At 60.4% G+C, this 22,406-nt stretch overlaps 2 protein-coding genes across 2 annotated transcripts; one reads left to right on the top strand and one right to left on the bottom strand.

The window, feature by feature from the left end:
- Positions 1 to 364: 364 nt before the first annotated feature.
- Positions 365 to 7,691, top strand: LOC309451921 (protein cornichon homolog 2; the record flags this gene model as incomplete). Its single annotated transcript, XM_082076619.1, has 5 exons — positions 365 to 433; positions 1,769 to 1,816; positions 2,762 to 2,874; positions 4,874 to 5,017; positions 7,383 to 7,691. Coding segments are annotated over 5 exons (402 nt in total), but the record flags the coding sequence as incomplete, so codon positions are not given.
- Positions 7,692 to 8,702: 1,011 nt separating this feature from the next.
- Positions 8,703 to 22,343, bottom strand: ZFPL1 (zinc finger protein like 1). The gene is made up of 8 exons (XM_082076620.1): positions 22,213 to 22,343; positions 21,455 to 21,561; positions 18,351 to 18,462; positions 14,790 to 14,983; positions 12,600 to 12,651; positions 11,101 to 11,181; positions 10,247 to 10,355; positions 8,703 to 9,042 (listed from the first exon to the last, which is right to left on the bottom strand). The coding sequence occupies exons 2-8, from the start codon at positions 21,554 to 21,556 to the stop codon at positions 8,886 to 8,888; spliced, it is 807 nt and encodes a 268-aa protein (XP_081932746.1). The 5' UTR covers positions 21,557 to 21,561; positions 22,213 to 22,343; the 3' UTR covers positions 8,703 to 8,885.
- Between the last annotated feature and the right edge of the window lie 63 nt (positions 22,344 to 22,406).

Below are 22,406 nucleotides of genomic sequence, written 5' to 3'. Positions count from 1 at the left end.
GGTGAACCCCAATTAAAGGGGACCCAGGCGTCCGAGTACCCCCCTCCCCACTTAAAGGGGACCCAGGCGTTCGGGGTGCTCCCTGCCTTTATTTAGGGGACCCAGGAGTTCGGTGACTCCCCCCCCCGCTTTATTTGGGGGACCCAGGCGGCCGGGACCCCCCGCCCTGCTTAAAGGGGACCCAGGCATCCGGGCGCCCCCCCCCTTAAAGGGAACCCTGTTCTCCCTCCATTATTCAGGGGACCCAGGCGTCCGGGCCGCTCCCTTCCCCCATTAAACGGGACCCAGGCGTCCGGGTATTTATGGGGGGGGGGGGGTTCCCCGGACGCCTGGGTCCCCTCACGTGTGTCCCCCCCCCAATTAGATCATCGCCTTTGACGAGCTCCGCACCGACTTCAAGAACCCCATTGACCAGGGGAACCCCGCCCGCGCGGTGAGGACCCAGGCGTCCGGGAGGGACCCAGGCGTCCGGGAGGGACCCAGGCGTCCGGGACCCCCAACCCCCCCCCGCCTCCCAACCCGGGACCCCCAAAACCCCCCAAAATATGGACCCCAAACCCCTATGGACCCAGGAATCCGGGGACCCCCCCCACACACACATTGGAGGGACCCAGGCGTCCGGGAGGGACCCAGGCGTCCGGGGACCCCCCCATTGGAGGGACCCAGGCGTCCGGGAATCCCCCCAAAACATGGACCCAGGCGTCCGGGGGCCCCCCCCATTGGAGGGACCCAGGTGTCCGGGAGGGACCCAGGCGTCCGGGGACCCCCCCATTGGAGGGACCCAGGCATCCGGGGACCCCCCTGATTAAAGGGACCCAGGCGTCCGGGGACCCCCACATTGGAGGGACCCAGGCGTCCGGGGACCCCCCCCCAAACATGGACCCAGGCATCCGGGGACCCCCCCCATTGGAGGGACCCAGGCGTCCGGGGACCCCCCCTGATTAAAAGGACCCAGGCGTCCGGGTGCCCTTGACCCCCATCCCCCCCTCCCCCTCCTGCGTGGGGGGGGGGAACCCAGGCGTCCGGGTTGGGGGGGGAGGGGGGAAGGGGTGGGAGAAATCGAGGTCGGTGTCTATTTATAGCCCCCCCCAAAGAAAAACGGGGTCGGGGAGGAGGGACCCAGGCGTCCGGGAGCTGCCCCTCCCCCCGACCCCATTCCTGGTCCCCCGCCCCCCCCCACCACCAAGGAGAGAACCCAGGCGTCCGGGAAGCTCCCTCAATGCTGCGAGGGGACCCAGGCGTCCGGGGGGAGGGACCCAGGCGTCCGGGCGGGGGGGGGTCTCAGAGGGACCCAGGCATTCGGGGAAAGGGACCCAGGCGTCTGGGAGGGATCTCAAGGGGACCCAGGCGTCCGGGTGGAGGGACCCAGGCGTCCGGGTGGGGGTAACTGGGGGACCCAGGCGTCCGGGAGGGGGGACCCAGGCGTCCGGGTGGAGGGACCCAAGTGTCCGGGACCCCCCCATGGAGGGACCCAGGCGTTCGGGGGCAGGGACCCAGGCGTCCGGGTGGGGGGTCTCTGGGGGACCCAGGCGTTCGGGGGGAGGGACCCAGGTGTCCGGGAGGGGGGTCTGTGGGGGACCCAGGCGTCCGGGTGGAGGGACCCAGGCGTCCGGGGGGGGGGGGGTCTCTGGGGGACCCAGGCGTCCGGGGGGGGTGGTTATTCAGGAGGGACCCAGGCGTCCGGGGGTATATCTAGGGACACCCCCCTCCCCCGCCCAAATTTTGGGGACCCCCCTGACCCCCCCATTTCCTCCCCTCCCCCCCCCAGCGCGAACGCTTGAAGAACATCGAGCGCATTTGCTGCCTCCTGCGCAAGGTGGGGAGGGGGCCGACCCCCCAAAATCCCCCATGGGACCCCAAAATCCCCCCATGGGAGCCCAAAAAACGCACCGGGGACCCCCAAAAACCCCCCGGGACCCCAAAAAAACCCCCAGGACCCCAAAATCCCCCCCCCGGCACCCCAAAAAGCCCCCTGGGACCCTTTAATTCCCCCCATTCTCCACCAGGGGGCGGGAACTGGGTTGGGGAGGTGGGTGGAGCCTGAAGGGAGGGGGCGTGGCCTAAAGGGCTCATTGACCCTAATGGGGCACTGCGGGGGAGGCGTGGCTTGGCAAAGGGGGCGTGGCCATGAAGGGGGTGTGGCCTATAGGGCTCACTGCCCCAATAGGAAACTGTGGAGGGGGCGGGGCCTTAGGGAGGGGGCGTGGCAACGAAATGGGTGTGGCCAATCGGGTACATAGCTGCGAAGGGGGCGTGGCCACCCGGGGGCGGGGCCTTTAGGGCTCATTGCCCCTAAGGGGGCGTGGTCGCCGGGGGGGGTGTGGCCATTAAAGGGGCGTGGTCTATCGAGCTCATTATCCCCAATAGAGCACTGGGAGGGGGCGTGGTCTATGAGGGGGCGTGGCCGCGGAGGGGGCGTGGTCTCTAGGGCTCATTGTCCTTAACAGAGCCCGGGGGGGCGTGGCCTCTGTGGGGGGCTCATTGGGGGGCGTGGCCATTGGGGCTCATTGCCGCTAATGGAGCAATGGGAGGGCGTGGCTTGGGGAAAGGGGGCGTGGCTTGGGGAAAGGGGGCGTGGCTTGGGGAAAGGGGGCGTTGCCTATAGGGCACATTGGCGCTACTGCGGCTCATTGGCACTAATGGGATGTGGCGGAGGGGGGCGCGGCTTGGGAAAACGGTGGGGGAAGGGGGGTGTGGCTTGGGGAAAGGGGGCGTGGCTTGCGCCAGGGGGCGTGTCCTGAGGGTGTGAGGGCGCCCCCAGCTGGTGGTGCCCGAGTATTGCATCCACGGGCTCTTCTGCCTCATGTTCCTGTGCGCGGCCGAGTGGGTGACGCTGGGGCTCAACCTGCCGCTGCTGCTCTACCACCTCTGGAGGTGACAGGGGACATTGGGGACAATGGGGGCAATGGGGACTTTGGGGACAATGGGGGCATTGTGGACTTTGGGGACAATGGGGGCAATGGGGATATTGGGGGCAATGGGGACTTTGGGGACAATGGGGGCAATGGGGACTTTGGGGACAATGGGGGCAATGGGGACATTGGGGGCAATCGGGACACTGGGAGCAGTGGGGACATTGGGGACAATGGGGACTTTGGGGTCAATGGGGCCAATGGGGGCGATGGGGACATTGGGGGCGATGGGGACACTGGGAGCAGTGGGGACATTGGGGACATTGGGGACAATGGGGATATTGGGGGCAATGGGGACATTGGGGACAATGGGGACAATGGGGACATTGGGGGGCAATGGGGGGCAATGGGGACATTGGGGGCGATGGGGGCAATGGGGACAATGGGGACATTGGGGACATTAGGGACAATGGGGGGCAATGGGGACATTGGGGGCAATGGGGACATTGGGGACAATGGGGGCAATGGGGACATTGGGGCAATGGGGACAATGGGGATATTGGGGGCAATGGGCACATTGGGAGCAATGGGGGCGATGGGGACAATGGGGACATTGGGGGGCAATGGGGACATTGGGGACATTGGGGGCGATGGGGACAATGGGGACAATGGGGACATTGGGGACATTGGGGACAATGGGGACATTGGGGACAATGGGGGCATTGGGGGCAATGGGGACATTGGGGGCAATGGGGACATTGGGGACAATGGGGGACATAGGGACATTAGGGACAATGGGGGGATATGGGGACATTGGGACAATGGGGACATTGGGTGGATATTATGGGGATATGGGGGACATGGGGGTCATTGGGGACATGGGGACATTGGGGCAATGGGGACATTGGGGTCAACGGGGACATTGGGGCATTAGGAGCAATGGGGACATTGGGGGCAATGGGGACAATGGGGACAATGGGTGGATATTATGGGATATGTGGGACATAGGGGTCATTGGGGACATGGGGGGACATGGGAGGACATTGGGGACAATGGGGGTAATGGGGACATGGGGGACATGTCCCCATCGCCCCCATTGTCCCCATTGCCCCAATGTCCCCATCACCCCCATTGTCCCCATTGCCCCCAATGTCCCCAATGTCCCCATTGCCCCCATTGCCCCCATTGTCCCCATTGCCCCCAATGTCCCCATATCCCCCCATTGCCCCCATTGCCCCCATTGCCCCCATCACCCCCATCGCCCCCATCGCTCCCATTGTCCCAAATGTCCCCATTGTCCCCAATGCCCCCATTGCCCCCCATGTCCCCATTGCCCCCAATGTCCCCATCGCCCCCATCACCCCCATTGCCCCCATCGCCCCCATTGCCCCCATCGCCCCCATTGTCCCCAATGTCCCCATTGTCCCCAATGTCCCCATTGTCCCCATCGCCCCCATCGCCCCCATTGTCCCAAATGTCCCCAACGTCCCCATTGTCCCCAATGTCCCCATTGCCCCCATTGTCCCCATTGCCCCCATTGCCCCCATCGCCCCCAATGTCCCCATTGCCCCCCATGTCCCCATTGCCCCCAATGTCCCCATTGCCCCCAATGTCCCCATCGCCCCCATTGCCCCCCATGTCCCCATTTCCCCCCCATGTCCCCATGTCCCCCCATGTCCCCAATGACCCCCATGTTCCCCATGTCCCCATAATATCCACCCAATGTCCCCAATGTCCCCATATCCCCCCATTGTCCCTAATGTCCCTATGTCCCCCATTGTCCCCATCGCCCCCATCGCCCCCAATGTCCCCATTGCCCCCCATGTCCCCATTGCCCCCATTGTCCTCATTGCCCCCAATGTCCCCATCGCCCCCATTGCCCCCATTGTCCCCATCACCCCCATTGCCCCTGACGTCCCCAATGTCCCCAATGCCCCCAATGCCCCCATTGCCCCCATCGCCCCCATTGCCCCCATCGCCCCCATTGTCCCCAACGTCCCCATTGTCCCCAACGTCCCCAGGTACTTCCACCGCCCGGCCGATGGCTCCGACGGGATCTTCGACGCCGTCTCCATCATGGACGCCGACATCCTGGCCTATTGCCAGAAGGAGGCCTGGTGCAAGCTGGCCTTCTACCTCCTGTCCTTCTTCTACTACCTGTACAGGTACTGGGAGCACTGGGATGGACTGGGAGAGACTGGGAGAGACTGGGGGGAACTGGGGAGGGGGATTGGAGGGGATTTGGGGGGGTTTGGGGCACTGGGGGGCACTGGGATTGAACTGGGATGGACTGGGGTAGACTGGGGTAGACTGGGATAGACTGGGATTGACTGGGATTGACTGGGATTGAACTGGGATTGACTGGGGTAGACTGGGGTAGACTGGGATTGACTGGGATTGACTGGGATAGACTGGGGTAGACTGGGATAGACTGGGGGGGACTGGGGGGGGCTGGGGAGGGGGATTGGGGGGGATTTGGGGGGGTTTGGGGGGGTTTGGGGGCACTGGGATTGAACTGGGATGGACTGGGATTGACTGGGATTGACTGGGGTAGACTGGGATTGAACTGGGATGGACTGGGATGGACTGGGATTGATCTGGGATTGACTGGGGTAGACTGGGGTAGACTGGGATTGACTGGGATTGACTGGGATAGACTGGGGTAGACTGGGATTGAACTGGGATAGACTGGGATAGACTGGGATAGACTGGGGGGAACTGGGGAGGGGGATTGGGGGGGATTTGGGGGGGTTTGGGGGGGTTTGGGGGCACTGGGATTGAACTGGGATTGACTGGGATTGACTGGGGTAGACTGGGATTGAACTGGGATGGAGTGGGATGGACTGGGATTGATCTGGGATTGACTGGGGTAGACTGGGATTGACTGGGATAGACTGGGGTAGACTGGGATTGAACTGGGATGGAGTGGGATGGACTGGGATAGACTGGGATAGACTGGGGGGAACTGGGGAGGGGGATTGGGGGGGATTTGGGGGGGGTTGGGGCACTGGGGGGCACTGGGATTGAACTGGGATGGACTGGGATTGACTGGGGTAGACTGGGGTAGACTGGGATGGACTGGGGTAGACTGGGATTGAACTGGGATGGACTGGGATAGACTGGGGTAGACTGGGGTAGACTGGGATGGACTGGGATTGACTGGGATTGACTGGGATTGACTGGGATTGACTGGGGTAGACTGGGGTAGACTGGGATTGACTGGGGTAGACTGGGATTGAACTGGGATGGACTGGGATAGACTGGGATAGACTGGGGTAGACTGGGATGGACTGGGGTAGACTGGGATTGACTGGGATTGACTGGGATTGACTGGGGTAGACTGGGGTAGACTGGGATTGACTGGGGTAGACTGGGATTGAACTGGGATAGACTGGGGTAGACTGGGGTAGACTGGGATGGACTGGGATTGACTGGGATTGACTGGGATTGACTGGGGTAGACTGGGGTAGACTGGGGTAGACTGGGATTGACTGGGATTGACTGGGGTAGACTGGGATGGACTGGGATGGACTGGGATAGACTGGGGTAGACTGGGGTAGACTGGGGTAGACTGGGATTGACTGGGGTAGACTGGGATGGACTGGGATGGACTGGGATGGACTGGGATAGACTGGGATAGACTGGGATGGACTGGGGGGAACTGGGGAGGGGGATTGGGGGGGATTTGGGGGGGTTTGGGGGGGATTTGGGGGGGTTTGGGGGCACTGGGGGGCACTGGGATTGAACTGGGATGGACTGGGATTGACTGGGATTGACTGGGGTAGACTGGGATTGAACTGGGATGGAGTGGGATGGACTGGGATTGAACTGGGATTGACTGGGGTAGACTGGGGTAGACTGGGATTGACTGGGATTGACTGGGATTGACTGGGATTGACTGGGATAGACTGGGGTAGACTGGGATTGACTGGGATTGACTGGGGTAGACTGGGATTGACTGGGATTGACTGGGATTGACTGGGATAGACTGGGATTGACTGGGATTGACTGGGATTGACTGGGGTAGACTGGGATTGACTGGGATAGACTGGGATTGACTGGGATTGACTGGGATGGACTGGGGTAGACTGGGATAGACTGGGATTGACTGGGATTGACTGGGATTGACTGGGGTAGACTGGGATAGACTGGGATTGACTGGGATTGACTGGGGTAGACTGGGATAGACTGGGGTAGACTGGGATTGACTGGGATTGACTGGGGTAGACTGGGATAGACTGGGGTAGACTGGGATTGACTGGGATGGACTGGGATGGACTGGGATGGACTGGGGTAGACTGGGATAGACTGGGATTGACTGGGATTGACTGGGGTAGACTGGGATAGACTGGGGTAGACTGGGATTGACTGGGATGGACTGGGATGGACTGGGATGGACTGGGATGGACTGGGGTGGACTGGGAGGGACTGGGGAGGGGGATTGGGGGAGACTTGGGGGGTTTGGGGGCACTGGGGGGCACTGGGATTGAACTGGGAGCTACTGGTCCATACTGGTCCCATTGCTCCCAGTATGGTCTACACACTGGTGAGCTTCTGAGGGGGCCCCGCCCCCCCCTTCCTGCTGCTGCCCGGACGCCTGGGTCCCCTCCCGGACGCCTGGGTCCCCTCCCGGACGCCTGGGTCCCCTCCCGGATGCCTGGGTCCCCTCCCGGACGCCTGGGTCCCTCCCGGACGCCTGGGTCCCTCCCGGATGCCTGGGTCCCCTCCCGGACGCCTGGGTCCCTCCCGGACACCTGGGTCCCCTCCCGGATGCCTGGGTCCCCTCCCGGATGCCTGGGTCCCCTCCCGGACGCCTGGGTCCCTCCCGGATGCCTGGGTCCCCTCCCGGACGCCTGGGTCCCCTCCCGGACGCCTGGGTCCATCCCCGCCATGACCCCAATCTGGGGAGCGGGGGAGGGGCGCTGGGAGCCCCCCCGGGTGGGGGGAGGGGAGGAGATGGGGGGGGGGTTATGGGGGAGGGGGGGGATCCCAGTTTGTCCCAGTTCAGCCCCCCCTGGGGCTCAATAAAGAGAAAATGGCACCAGTGACGGAACTGGGGGGATGGGGGGGGGGGTGAGACCCCGCCCACAAACGCGAGGCCACGCCCACAGTAGTGAGACCACGCCCACAACAAGGAGGCCACGCCCACAGTGATGAAACCCCGCCCATAACAATGAGGCCACACCCACTGTAATGAGACCCCGCCCACAACAACGAGGCCACACCTACAGTAATGAGGCCACGCCCACAGTAATGAGACCCCGCCCATAACAACGAGGCCACGCCCACAATCATGAGACTCCACCCACAACAACGAGGCCACGCCCACAGTGATGAGACCCCACCCATAACAACGCGGCCATGCCCACAATAATGAGGCCCCGCCCACAACAACGAGGCCACGCCTACAGTAATGAGGCCCCGCCCACAGCAACGAGGCCACGCCCACAGCAACGAGGCCACGCCCACAGTAATGAGACCCCGCCCACAATGACAAGGCCACACCCCCAGGTTTTATTGCCGGTGGGTGGAGCCACATTGACGGCAGAAGCCCCGCCCACAATGACGAGGCCACGCCCCAATGCAGAGACCACGCCTCCTCTATATCCAGTGGGCGGAGCCACATTGACCTCACAAACCCCTCCCCCAATGAGGCCACACCCCCAAATAAAGGACCACACCCACAAAGCCAAGACCACGCCCCTTAATTCCAGTGGGTGGAGCCACATTGACCACACAAGCCCCACCCACAAATTCTAGGCCACGCCCCCAATGCCAAGACCACACCCACAATATCAAGACCACGCCCCTTTTATTCCCAGTGGGCGTGTTCACAGCAACCACACAAACCCCGCCCCCAACCACGAGGCCACGCCCCCAACCACGAGGCCACACCCACAACTTGGTGACCACGCCCCCTTTATTCCCAGTGGCAGCACAAGCCCCGCCCACCCCAGCGAGGCCACGCCCCCCCACCCCACCGGGGGTGTGTGGGGGTTTGGGGGGGTGTGGCTCCATTTCCGGTGGGCGGGGTCAGTGCCCCACGGGCACCTGGGGGAGGGGCAGCAGGGCGGGCTCGGCCCCGCCCCTTCCGGGCTCGGCCACGCCCCCCCAGCCCCCCAGCGCCCCCAGCAGGAGCAGCAGCAGCAGCGCCACCAGCGGCCACCGGGGGGCAGCGCGGGGCCAGCACCTGCAACCGCCCCATAGAGACCCATAAGTGACCCATAGCGACCCATAAGTGACCCATAGTGACCCCCAGCGACCCATAAGTGACCCATAGTGACCCATAAGTGACCCACAGTGACCCATAGCGACCCCTTAGTGACCCACAGCGACCCATAAGTGACCCATAAGTGACCCCCAGCAACCCATAAGTGACCCATAGTGACCCACAGTGACACCTTAGTGACCCACAGCGACCCATAAGTGACCCACAGTGACCCATAAGTGACCCACAGTGACCCATAGCGACCCCTTAGTGACCCCCAGCGACCCATAAGTGACCCATAGTGACCCACAGTGACCCATAAGTGACCCACAGTGACCCACAGTGACCCCTTAGTGACCCACAGCGACCCATAAGTGACCCACAGCGACCCATTAGTGACCCATAGTGACCCACAGTGACACCTTAGTGACCCACAGCGACCCATAAGTGACCCATAGTGACCCATAGTGACCCACAGTGACCCACAGCGACCCATAAGTGACCCATAAGTGACCCACAAGTGACCCATAGTGACCCACAGTGACACCTTAGTGACCCACAGCGACCCATAAGTGACCCACAGTGACCCATAGTGACACCTTAGTGACCCACAGCGACCCATAAGTGACCCATACCAACCCATTAGTGACCCACAGTGACCCATAGCGACCCCTTAGTGACCCACAGCGACCCATAAGTGACCCACAGTGACCCATAAGTGACCCACAGTGACCCATAGCGACCCCTTAGTGACCCACAGCGACCCATAAGTGACCCACAGTGACCCATAGCGACCCCTTAGTGACCCACAGCGACCCATAAGTGACCCACAGCGACCCATAAGTGACCCATAAGTGACCCCCAGCGACCCACAAGTGACCCACAGCAACCCACAGTGACCCATAAGTGACCCACAGTGACCCATAAGTGACCCATAGAGACCCACAGCAACCCATAAGTGACCCACAGTGACCCATAGTGACCCACAGTGACCCATAAGTGACCCATAGCGACCCACAGAGACCCATAAGTGACCCACAGTGCCCCCCCAAGTGACCCTCTCAGCCCCCCAAGTGCCCCACAAGTGCCCCCCATTGACCCCAAGTCTCCCCACAAGTGTCCCCCCCAGCCCCATAAGTGCCCCCCAAGTGTCCCCCCAACCCCACAAGTGCCCCCCAAGTGGCACCTGGTGCGGGGGGGCAGCCCCCAGCTTTTCCTCTTCCCGTATTTATCGTCCTCGTGTTCTTGGGGGTCCCGGTTCCTCTGCCCCACAAGTGGCTTCCGGGGGCCCGAGCCTGGGGGGTCCAGCCCCATAGTGACCCCCCAGCCCCACACTTGGGGGTCACAGACCCATATTGTGGTCCCAGACCCATCGCGACCCCCCCAGCCCCACACTTGGGGGTCCCAGACCCATAGCGAACCCCCAGCCCCACACTTGGGGGTCCCAGACCCATAGTGGCCCCCCAGCCCCACACTTGGGGGTCCCAGCCCCATAGTGACCCCCCAGCCTCATATTTGCCTCCCAGCCCCATAGTGAACACCCAGCCCCACACTTGGGGGTCCCAGCCCCATAGCGACCCTCCCAGCCCCACACTTGGGGGTCCCAGCCCCATAGTGACCCCCCCAGCCCCATACTGGGGAACAAGCCCCATACTTGGGGGTCCCAGCCCCATAGCAACTCCCCAGCCCCATATTTGCCTCCCAGCCCCATAGCAATGCCCCCAGCCCCATATTGGGGTCCCAGCCCCATAGCGACCCCCCAGCCCCATATTGGTCTCCCAGCCCCACACTTGTGGGTCCCGCCCCATAGTGAACCTCCCCCAGCCTGATATTGTGGTCCCAGCCCCATAACGACCCCCCCCCAGCCCCACACTTGGGGGTCCCGCCCCATAGCGACCCCCCCCCAGCCCCACACTTGGGGGTCCCACCCCATAGCGACCCCCCCAGCCCCACACTTGGGGGTCCCGCCCCATAGCGACCCCCCAGCCCCATAGCGACCGCCCCCAGCCCCACACTTGGGGGTCCCGCCCCACATCTCACCCAGCAGCGCGGGGGCCCCTCCCCCCATGTGCACCACGGCGTGTTGGGGGGGGGAGGGGCGGGGGGGCGGCTCCGGGGGGGCTGGAAAACAAGGGGGGGGGGGGGAACCCCCCATTGGTTTTGGGGTCCCCCCACATTTTTGGGGTCCCCAGGGTCTCATTATTGGGGTCCCCCCCATTATTTGGGTCCCAATTTTGGGGTCCTCCCCATTTTTGGGGTCCCAGAGTCTCATTATTGGGGCCCCCAGGGTCCCAATTTTGGGGTCCCCCCCATTTTTGGGGTCCCCAGGGTCTCATTATTGGGGTCCCCCCCATTATTTGGGTCCCAATTTTGGGGTCCCCCCCATTTCTGGGGTCCCAGGGTCTTATTATGGGGGTCCCCAGGGTCCTATTGTTGGGGTCGACCCCATTCTTAGGGTCCCAATTTTGGGGTCCCCCCCATTTTTGGGGTCCCCAGGGTCTCATTATTGGGGTCCCCCCCATTATTTGGGTCCCAATTTTGGGGTCCTCCCCATTTTTGGGGTCCCAGGGTCTTATTATTGGGGCCCCCAGGGTCCCAATTTTGGGGTCCCCCCCATTTTTGGGGTCCCAGGGTCTTATTATGGGGGTCCCCAGGGTCCTATTGTTGGGGTCCCCCCCATTCTGAGGGTCCCAATTTTGGGGTCCCCCACATTTTTGGGGTCCCAGAGTCTCATTATTGCGGTCCACCCCATTCTTAGGGTCCCAATTTTGGGGTCCCCCCCATTTCTGGGGTCCCAGGGTCTTATTATGGGGGTCCCCAGGGTCCTATTGTTGGGGTCGACCCCATTCTTAGGGTCCCAATTTTGGGGTCCCCCCCATTTTTGGGGTCCCCAGGGTCTCATTATTGGGGGCCCCCCCATTCTTAGGGTCCCAATTTTGGGGTCCTCCCCATTTTTGGGGTCCCCAGGGTCCTATTTTTGGGGTCCCCCCCATTATTTGGGTCCCAATTTTGGGGTCCCCCCATTTCTGGGGTCCCAGGGTCTTATTATGGGGGTCCCCAGGGTCCTATTGTTGGGGTCCCCCCCATTCTTAGGGTCCCAATTTTGGGGTCCTCCCCATTTTTGGGGTCCCAGAGTCTCATTATTGGGGTCCCCCCCATTCTGAGGGTCCCAATTTTGGGGTCCCCCCCATATTTGGGGTCCCAGGGTCTCATTATTGGGGTCCCAGGGTCCTATTTTTGGGGTCCCCCCCATTATTTGGTCCCAATTTTGGGGTCCCCCCCATTTCTGGGGTCCCAGGTTCTTATTATTGGGGTCCCCAGGGTCCCAATTTTGGGGTCCCCCCCATTTTTAGAGTCCCAGAGTCTCATTTTTGGGGTCCCAGGGTCCAATTTGGGGGCGATTTGGGGGGATTTTGGGGTCCCCAGGGTCCCCATTTTGGGGTCCCCCCCATTTTTGGGGTCCCAGGGTCACATTTTGGGGTCCCCGGGTGAGATTTTGGGGTCCCCGGGGTGATTTTTGGGGGGATTTGGGGGCTCACCGGCCCATCCCCCGGCGGGCGGGTCCTCAGGATCGGGCCCCTGGTCCGGAAGCTGAATGGGGGGGGAGGGGGGGGGGTCACCCCAATATTGGGGACCCCGAGTATGGGGGGAACTGGGAGGGACTGGGAGGGACTGGGGGGGACTGGGGGGGAACTGGGATGAACTGGGAGGGACTGGGAGGGACTGGGATGAACTGGGATGAACTGGGGGGGAACTGGGGGTTACTGGGGGGCAACTGGGATGAACTGGGATGGACTGGGGGGGACTGGGGGGGACTGGGGGGGACTGGGGGGGACTGGGGGGGACTGGGATGAACTGGGAGGGACTGGGATGGACTGGGAGGGACTGGGAGGGACTGGGAGGGACTGGGGGGGACTGGGGGGGACTGGTGGAGACACTGGAAGGGAACTGGGATGGACTGGGATGGACTGGGGGGGACTGGGATGAACTGGGATGAACTGGGGGGGACTGGGGGGGAACTGGGATGAACTGGGAGGGACTGGGAGACACTGGAAGGGAACTGGGATGGACTGGGAAGGACTGGGAAGGACTGGGGGTTACTGGGGGGAACTGGGATGAACTGGGATGAACTGGGATGAACTGGGATGAACTGGGAGGGACTGGGAGGGACTGGGATGAACTGGGATGAACTGGGATGAACTGGGGGGGACTGGGAGACACTGGAAGGGAACTGGGATGGACTGGGATGAACTGGGATGAACTGGGATGAACTGGGAGGGACTGGGAGGGAACTGGGACAAACTGGGAGGGAACTGGGGGGGACTGGGAGGGACTGGGAGGGAACTGGGAGGGACTGGGAGGGAACTGGGAGACACTGGAAGGGAACTGGGATGAACTGGGAAGGACTGGGGGGGACTGGGGGTTACTGGGGGGAACTGGGATGAACTGGGATGAACTGGGGGGGACTGGGAGGGACTGGGAGGGAACTGGAGGGAACTGGGATGAACTGGGATGAACTGGGATGAACTGGGAGGCACTGGGATGAACTGGGAGGCACTGGGATGAACTGGGGGGGAACTGGGATGAACTGGGGGGGAACTGGGAGGGAACTGGGAGGGAACTGGGATGGACTGGGACAAACTGGGAGGGAACTGGGGGGGAACTGGGAGGCACTGGGAGATAACTGGGGGTTACTGGGAGATAACTGGGGGTTACTGGGAGGCACTGGGAGATAACTGGGGGTTACTGGGAGGTAACTGGGGGTTACTGGGAGGTAACTGGGAGGGCACTGGGAGACACTGGGAGGTAACTGGGATGGACTGGGATGTACTGGGAGACACTGGGAGGTAACTGGGGGTTACTGGGATGGACTGGAAGTCACTGGGAGGTAACTGGGGGTTACTGGGAGGCACTGGGAGGTAACTGGGGGTTACTGGGAGGTAACTGGGAGGTAACTGGGCGTTACTGGGAGGTAACTGGGGGTTACTGGGAGGTAACTGGGAGGTAACTGGGCGTTACTGGGAGGTAACTGGGGGTTACTGGGAGGTAACTGGGGGTTACTGGGGGTTACTGGGAGACACTGGGAGGTAACTGGGGGTTACTGGGATGGACTGGAAGTCACTGGGAGATAACTGGGGGTTACTGGGAGGCACTGGGAGGTAACTGGGGATTACTGGGGGTTACTGGGAGGCACTGGGAGGTAACTGGGGGTTACTGGGAGGTAACTGGGCGTTACTGGGAGGTAACTGGGGGTTACTGGGGGTTACTGGGAGGCACTGGGAGGTAACTGGGGGTTACTGGGATGGACTGGGAGATAACTGGGGGTTACTGGGAGATAACTGGGGGTTACTGGGATGTACTGGGAGGTAACTGGGGCTTACTGGGAGGGCACTGGGAGACACTGGGGGTTACTGGGAGATAACTGGGGGTTACTGGGAGGTAACTGGGCGTTACTGGGAGGTAACTGGGAGGTAACTGGGAGGTAACTGGGAGGTAACTGGGAGGTAACTGGGAGGTAACTGGGATGGACTGGGATGTACTGGGACGTAATTGGGGGTTACTGGGAGGTAACTGGGGGTTACTGGGGGTTACTGGGAGGTAACTGGGGGTTACTGGGAGGCACTGGGAGGTAACTGGGGGTTACTGGGATGTACTGGGAGGGCACTGGGAGGACACTGGGAGGTAACTGGGGTTTACTGGGACGTACTGGGGGTTACTGGTGTACCCACCGCGGGCAGCCCCAGGCCGGCCCGGGCCCAGGGGGCGGAGCTTAAGCGGGTCCGGAGGGCGGCGGCCACGGGCCCCTCCAGGTTGGGGGGCGGGAACAGGGGCCCCCCACACGTGGGGCAGCGGTGGCCGGCGGGGGCCGTGCGGGGGGGCAGCGCGCGCGCCCGGCCCCACACGCAGCCCCAGTGGAACACGTCTGGGGGGGCAAAAACGGCGGTTTCGGGGACCCCCCGCAACACAAAAAGCGGTTTCGGGGACCCCCCGCAACACAAAAAGCGGTTTCGGGGAGCCCCCACAACACAAAAAGCGGTTTCGGGGACCCCCGGCAACGCAAAAAGCGGTTTCGGGGAGCCCCCACAACACAAAAAGCGGTTTCGAGGAGCCCCGGCAACACAAAAAGCGGTTTCGGGGACCCCCAGCAACACAAAAAGCGGTTTCGAGGCCCCCCCTGTGGCTCACAATGGGACTTGCCAGCCCATTGATTCCATTGATGTCCCATTGACTCCATTGACCCCATTGATTGCATTGATGTCCCATTGATGTCCCATTGATATCCCATTGACTCCATTGACCCTATTGATGTCCTATTGACCCCATTGATCTCATTGACTCCATTGACCCCATTGATGTCCTATTGACCCCATTGATCTCATTGACTCCATTGACCCCATTGATTCCATTGACCCCACTGACCCCATTGACTCCATTGACCCCATTGATGTCCCATTGACCCCACTGACTCCATTGATTCCATTGATCCCATTGATTCCATTGACCCCATTAATGTCCCATTGACCCCATTAATGTCCCATTGACCCCATTAATGTCCCATTGATGTCCCATTGACGTCCCATTGATCCCATTGATTCCATTGACCCCACTGATGTCCCATTGACTCCATTGACCCCATTCATCCCATTGATTCCATTGACCCCATTGATGTCCCATTGATCCCATTAACCCCATTGATGTCCCATTCATCCCATTGGCTCCACTGACCCCATTGATGTCCAATTGATGTCCCATTGATCCCATTGATGTCCCATTGACCCCATTGATGTCCCATTGACCCCACTGATGTCCCATTGATGTCTCATTCATCCCATTGACCCCATTGATTCCATTGATCCCATTGACTCCATTGACCCCATTGACCCCATTGATGTCCCATTGATTCCATTGACCCCACTGACCCCATTGATCCCATTGATGTTCCATTGACCCCACTGATTCCATTGACTCCATTGACCCCATTGATGTCCCAATCATCCCATTGACCCCATTGATTCCATTGATCCCATTGACTCCATTGACTCCATTGATATCCCATTCATCCCATTGACCCCATTGATCCCACTGATCCCACTGACCCCATTGATGGGGGGCAGCGCGCGCGCCCGGCCCCACACACAGCCCCAGTGGAACACGTCTTGGGGGGCAAAAAACGGCGGTTTCGGGGACCCCCCGCAACACAAAAAGCGGTTTCGGGGACCCCCAGCAACACAAAAAGCGGTTTCGAGGCCCCCCCTGTGGCTCACAATGGGACTTGCCAGCCCATTGATTCCTTTGATCCCATTGATGTCCCATTGACCCCGGTGACTCCATTGATCCCATTGACTCCACTGATCCCATTGACCCCATTGACTCCATTGACCCCATTGACCCCATTGATCCCATTGACCCCATTGACTCCATTGACCCCATTGATGTCCCATTGACCCCATTGACTCCACTGATTCCATTGATCCCATTGACCCCATTGATATCCCATTGATCCCATTAACCCCATTGACGTCCCATTGACTCCACTGATTCCATTGATCCCATTGACTCCATTGACCCCACTGATGTCCCATTGACCCCATTGATCTCATTGGCCCCATTGATCCCATTGACTCTACTGACCCCATTGATCCCACTGATGTCCCATTGACTCAATTGACCCCATTGATTCCATTGATGTCCCATTGATTCCACTGATCCCATTGACTCCATTTACCCCACTGATATCCCATTCATCCCATTGACCCCATTGATGTCCCATTGACCCCATTGATGTCCCATTGACGTCCCATTGACTCCACTGATTCCATTGATCCCATTGACTCCATTGACCCCACTGATGTCCCATTGACCCCATTGATCTCATTGTCCCCATTGATCCCATTGACTCTACTGACCCCATTGATCCCACTGATGTCCCATTGACTCAATTGACCCCATTGATTCCATTGATGTCCCATTGATTCCACTGATCCCATTGACTCCATTTACCCCACTGATATCCCATTCATCCCATTGACCCCATTGATGTCCCATTGACCCCATTGATGTCCCATTGACCCCATTGATCTCATTGGCCCCATTGATCCCATTGACTCTACTGACCCCATTGATCCCACTGATGTCCCATTGACTCAGTTGACCCCATTGATTCCATTGATGTCCCATTGATTCCACTGATCCCATTGACTCCATTTACCCCATTGATGTCCCATTGATCCCATTGACCCCATTGATGTCCCATTCATCCCATTGACTCCATTGACCCCACTGATGTCCCATTGATCCCATTGATATCCCATTGATTCCATTGATCCCATTGATGTCCCATTGATCCCATTGACTCCATTGACCCCATTGACATCCCATTGATCCCATTGACGTCCCATTGACACCATTGATGTCCCATTGATCCCCCTGACTTCATTGATCTCATTGATTCCTTTGATGTCCCATTGACATCCCATTGATGTCCCCACGTCCCCATTGATGTCCCATTGATCCCATTGATGTCCCATCGATCCCATTGATGTCCCATTGACCCCATTGACTCCATTGATGTCCCATTGATCCCATTGACTCCATTGACCCCATTGACATCCCATTGATCCCATTGACGTCCCATTGACCCCATTGACGTCCCATTGACGTCCCATTGATATCCCATTGATATCCCATTGATATCCCATTGATGTCCCATTGATCCCATTGATGTCCCATTGACCCCATTGATGCCCCATTGATGTCCCATTGATCCCATTGACTCCATTGACCCCATTGACATCCCATTGATCCCATTGACGTCCCATTGACACCATTGATGTCCCATTGATCCCCCTCACTTCATTGATCTCATTGATTCCTTTGATGTCCCATTGACATCCCATTGATGTCCCCACGTCCCCATTGATGTCCCATTGATCCCATTGATGTCCCATCGATCCCATTGATGTCCCATTGACCCCATTGACTCCATTGATGTCCCATTGATCCCATTGACTCCATTGACCCCATTGACATCCCATTGATCCCATTGACGTCCCATTGATCCCATTGACGTCCCATTGACCCCATTGACGTCCCATTGACGTCCCATTGATATCCCATTGATGTCCCATTGACCCCATTGATGTCCCATTGACCCCATTGATGTCCCATTGACATCCCATTGATGTCCCATTGACCCCAGTATCCCCGCAATGTCACCCCCAGCCCCCCAATGTCCCCCCAATATCCCCCCCCAATGTCCCCAATGTCCCCAATGTCCCCAATGTCCCCACCGTAGCAGACGAGCCGCACGGTCTCCTGGTCGCCCAGGGGCGAGTGGCACAGGGGGCAGTCGGGGCTGTAGTCGCTGTCCTGGAGCCACTGGAGGTACGAGCGCACCACGCACTGGAACCAGTACAAACCAGTATAAACCAGTATGAACCAGTATGGACCACTATGGACCACTATGGACCACTATGGACCACTATGGACCAGTAACACCCAGTGTCCTGGAGCCACTGGAGGTACGAGCGCACCACACACTGCAACCAGTACAAACCAGTATAAACCAGTATGAACCAGTATGGACCACTATGGACCACTATGGACCAGTATAGAGCAATATGAACCAGTATAGACCACTATGGACCAGTAACACCCAGTGTCCTGGAGCCACTGGAGGTACGAGCGCACCACGCACTGCAACCAGTACAAACCAGTATAAACCAGTATGAACCAGTATGGACCACTATGGACCACTATGGACCAGTATAGAGCAATATGAACCAGTATAGAGCAATATGAACCAGTATGGACCAGTATGGACCAGTATGGACCGGTGTCCTGGAGCCACTGGAGGTACGAGCGCACCACGCACTGCAACCAGTACAGACCAGTATGGACCAGTATGGACCAGTATGGACCTCCCAGTGCTCCCATTGTCCCCCAGTTCCCTCCCAGTCCATCCCAGTGCTCCCAGTTCACTCCCAGTTCACTCCCAGTCCATTCCCAGTCCCTCCCAGTCCATTCCCAGTCCCTCCCAGTCCATTCCCAGTTCACTCCCAGTCCCTCCCAGTCCATTCCTAGTCCATTCCCAGTCCATCCCAGTCCCTCCCAGTTCATTCCCAGTCCATCCCAGTCCATCCCAGTCCCTCCCAGTCACCTTCTGGTGGGTGCTGACCATGCAGTGCTCACACATGGTCACTCCCAGTGCTCCCAGTTCAGTCCCAGTCCCATCCCAGTGCTCCCAGTTCATTCCCAGTCCCTTCCAGTCCCTCCCAGTCCATTCCCAGTCCCTCCCAGTTCATTCCCAGTCCATTCCCAGTTCACTCCCAGTCCCTCCCAGTCCATTCCCAGTCCCTCCCAGTCCATCCCAGTCCCTCCCAGTCCCTCCCAGTCCCTCCCCAGTCCATCCCAGTTCATTCCCAGTCCCTCCCAGTTCATTCCCAGTCCACTCCCAGTCCATCCCAGTTCATTCCCAGTCACTCCCAGTTCATTCCCAGTTTATTCCCAGTTCACTCCCAGTTCACTCCCAGTCCCTCCCAGTGTTCCCAGTTCATTCCCAGTCCATTCCCAGTCCCTCCCAGTCCCTCCCAGTCCATTCCCAGTCCATCCCAGTCCATCCCAGTCCCTCCCAGTCCCTCCCAGTCCCTCCCAGTCCATTCCCAGTCCATTCCCAGTCCATCCCAGTCCCTCCCAGTCCCTCCCAGTTCACTCCCAGTTCACTCCCAGTCCATTCCCAGTCCATTCCCAGTCCCTCCCAGTCCCTCCCAGTCCATTCCCAGTCCATTCCCAGTCCATTCCCAGTCCCTCCCAGTCCCTCCCAGTGTTCCCAGTCCATTCCCAGTCCATTCCCAGTCCCTCCCAGTCCCTCCCAGTCCATTCCTAGTCCATTCCCAGTCCATTCCCAGTTCACTCCCAGTCCCTCCCAGTCCATTCCTAGTCCATTCCCAGTCCATCCCAGTCCCTCCCAGTTCATTCCCAGTCCATTCCCAGTCCCTCCCAGTCCCTCCCAGTGTTCCCAGTCCATTCCCAGTTCATTCCCAGTCCCTCCCAGTCCATCCCAGTCCATCCCAGTCCATTCCCAGTCCATCCCAGTTCCATCCCAGTCCCTCCCAGTCCCTCCCAGTCCATTCCCAGTCCCTCCCAGTGTTCCCAGTTCATTCCCAGTCCATTCCCAGTCCCTCCCAGTCCATTCCCAGTCCCTCCCAGTTCACTCCCAGTCCCTCCCAGTGTTCCCAGTTCATTCCCAGTCCATTCCCAGTCCCTCCCAGTCCATCCCAGTCCCTCCCAGTCCATCCCAGTCCCTCCCAGTCCATTCCCAGTCCCTCCCAGTCCCTCCCAGTCCATTCCCAGTCCATTCCCAGTCCATTCCCAGTCCCTCCCAGTCCCTCCCAGTCCATCCCAGTCCCTCCCAGTCCATTCCCAGTCCCTCCCAGTCCCTCCCAGTCCATTCCCAGTCCCTCCCAGTCCCATCCCAGTCCCTCCCAGTCCCTCCCAGTCCATTCCCAGTCCATTCCCAGTCCATCCCAGTTCATTCCCAGTCCCTCCCAGTCCATTCCCAGTCCCTCCCAGTCCCTCCCAGTCCATTCCCAGTCCATTCCCAGTCCATCCCAGTTCATTCCCAGTCCCTCCCAGTCCATTCCCAGTCCCTCCCAGTTCACTCCCAGTCCCTCCCACTCCCTCCCAGTTCATTCCCAGTCCATCCCAGTTCATTCCCAGTCCATCCCAGTTCATTCCCAGTCCCTCCCAGTTCATTCCCAGTTCACTCCCAGTTCATTCCCAGTCCCTCCCAGTCACCTTCTGGTGGGTGCTGACCATGCAGTGCTCACACACGGTCCCTCCCAGTGCTCCCAGTTCACTCCCAGTCCCTCCCACTCCCTCCCAGTTCATTCCCAGTCCCTCCCAGTTCATTCCCAGTTCACTCCCAGTCCCTCCCAGTCCCATCCCAGTCCCTCCCAGTCCATTCCCAGTCCCTCCCAGTTCATTTCCAGTCCATTCCCAGTCCCTCCCAGTCCATTCCCAGTCCCTCCCAGTTCATTCCCAGTCCCTCCCAGTCCCTCCCAGTCACCTTCTGGTGGGTGCTGACCATGCAGTGCTCACACACGGTCCCTCCCAGTGCTCCCAGTCCATTCCCTCCCAGTCCCTCCCAGTGCTCCCAGTCCATTCCCAGTCCATCCCAGTCCATTCCCAGTCCCTCCCAGTTCACTCCCAGTCCATTCCCAGTCCCTCCCAGTCCCTCCCAGTCCCTTCCCAGTCCCTCCCAGTTCATTCCCAGTTCACTCCCAGTTCATTCCCAGTCCCTCCCAGTTCATTCCCAGTCCCTCCCAGTCCATTCCCAGTCCATTCCCAGTCCATCCCAGTCCCTCCCAGTTCATTCCCAGTCCCTCCCAGTCACCTTCTGGTGGGTGCTGACCATGCAGTGCTCACACACGTTCTCTCGGTGCTCGAAGCAGAACAGGTTGGTCACCCTGCGCTTGGGACACTTGCACAGCCCCATGGCACCTGCGGACCCAGGCGTCCGGGGGGGACCCAGGAGTGCCCCAAGGGACCCAGGAGTGCCCCAAGGGACCCAGGCGTCCGGGGGGGACCCAGGAGTGCCCCAAGGGACCCAGGAGTGCGGGAGGGACCCAGGAGTTCGGGAAGGGACCCAGGAGTGCAGGAGGGACCCAGGAGTGCAGGAGGGACCCAGGCGTTCGGGAGGGACCCAGGAGTGCCCCAAGGGACCCAGGAGTGCCCCAAGGGACCCAGGAGTCCGGGAGGGACCCAGGAGTGCCCCAGGGACCCAGGAGTGCGGGGGAGGGACCCAGGAGTGCCCCAAGGGACCCAGGCGTTCGGGAGGGACCCAGGAGTTCGGGGGGGACCCAGGAGTTCGGGAGGGACCCAGGAGTTCGGGGAGGGACCCAGGAGTTCGGGGAGGGACCCAGGAGTTCGGGAGGGGACCCAGGAGTTCGGGAGGGGACCCAGGAGTGCCCCAAGGGACCCAGGAGTTCGGGGGGGACCCAGGAGTTCGGGGGGGACCCAGGAGTCCGGGAGGGACCCAGGCGTTCGGGAGGGACCCAGGAGTGCCCCAAGGGACCCAGGAGTGCCCCAAGGGACCCAGGCGTTCAGGGAGGGACCCAGGCGTTCGGGGGGGACCCAGCAGCTCCCACTCACGGGTTCCTATAGCGACGCTCTGCCCCGCTGGCACCGCCACTTCCGGGTTCGTCGCTCCTTGCGTCCATCACTTCCGTCCTCTACCGGAAGTGCGGACGAACCAAGGGTGGCGCCCGAACTCGCGTCCCCCCCGTTACCATGGCGACCCCGCCGCCCACGTGACCGCGCGAAGGGGGCGTGTGGGGGGTGACCCC

This window comes from Streptopelia decaocto (genome assembly GCF_964273445.1).
Source record: "Streptopelia decaocto genome assembly, contig: HAP1_SCAFFOLD_2104, whole genome shotgun sequence".
Taxonomy (NCBI): domain Eukaryota; kingdom Metazoa; phylum Chordata; class Aves; order Columbiformes; family Columbidae; genus Streptopelia; species Streptopelia decaocto.
Note: the sequence above shows the minus strand (reverse complement) of the source record. Positions and strands in the feature narration are given on the sequence as shown.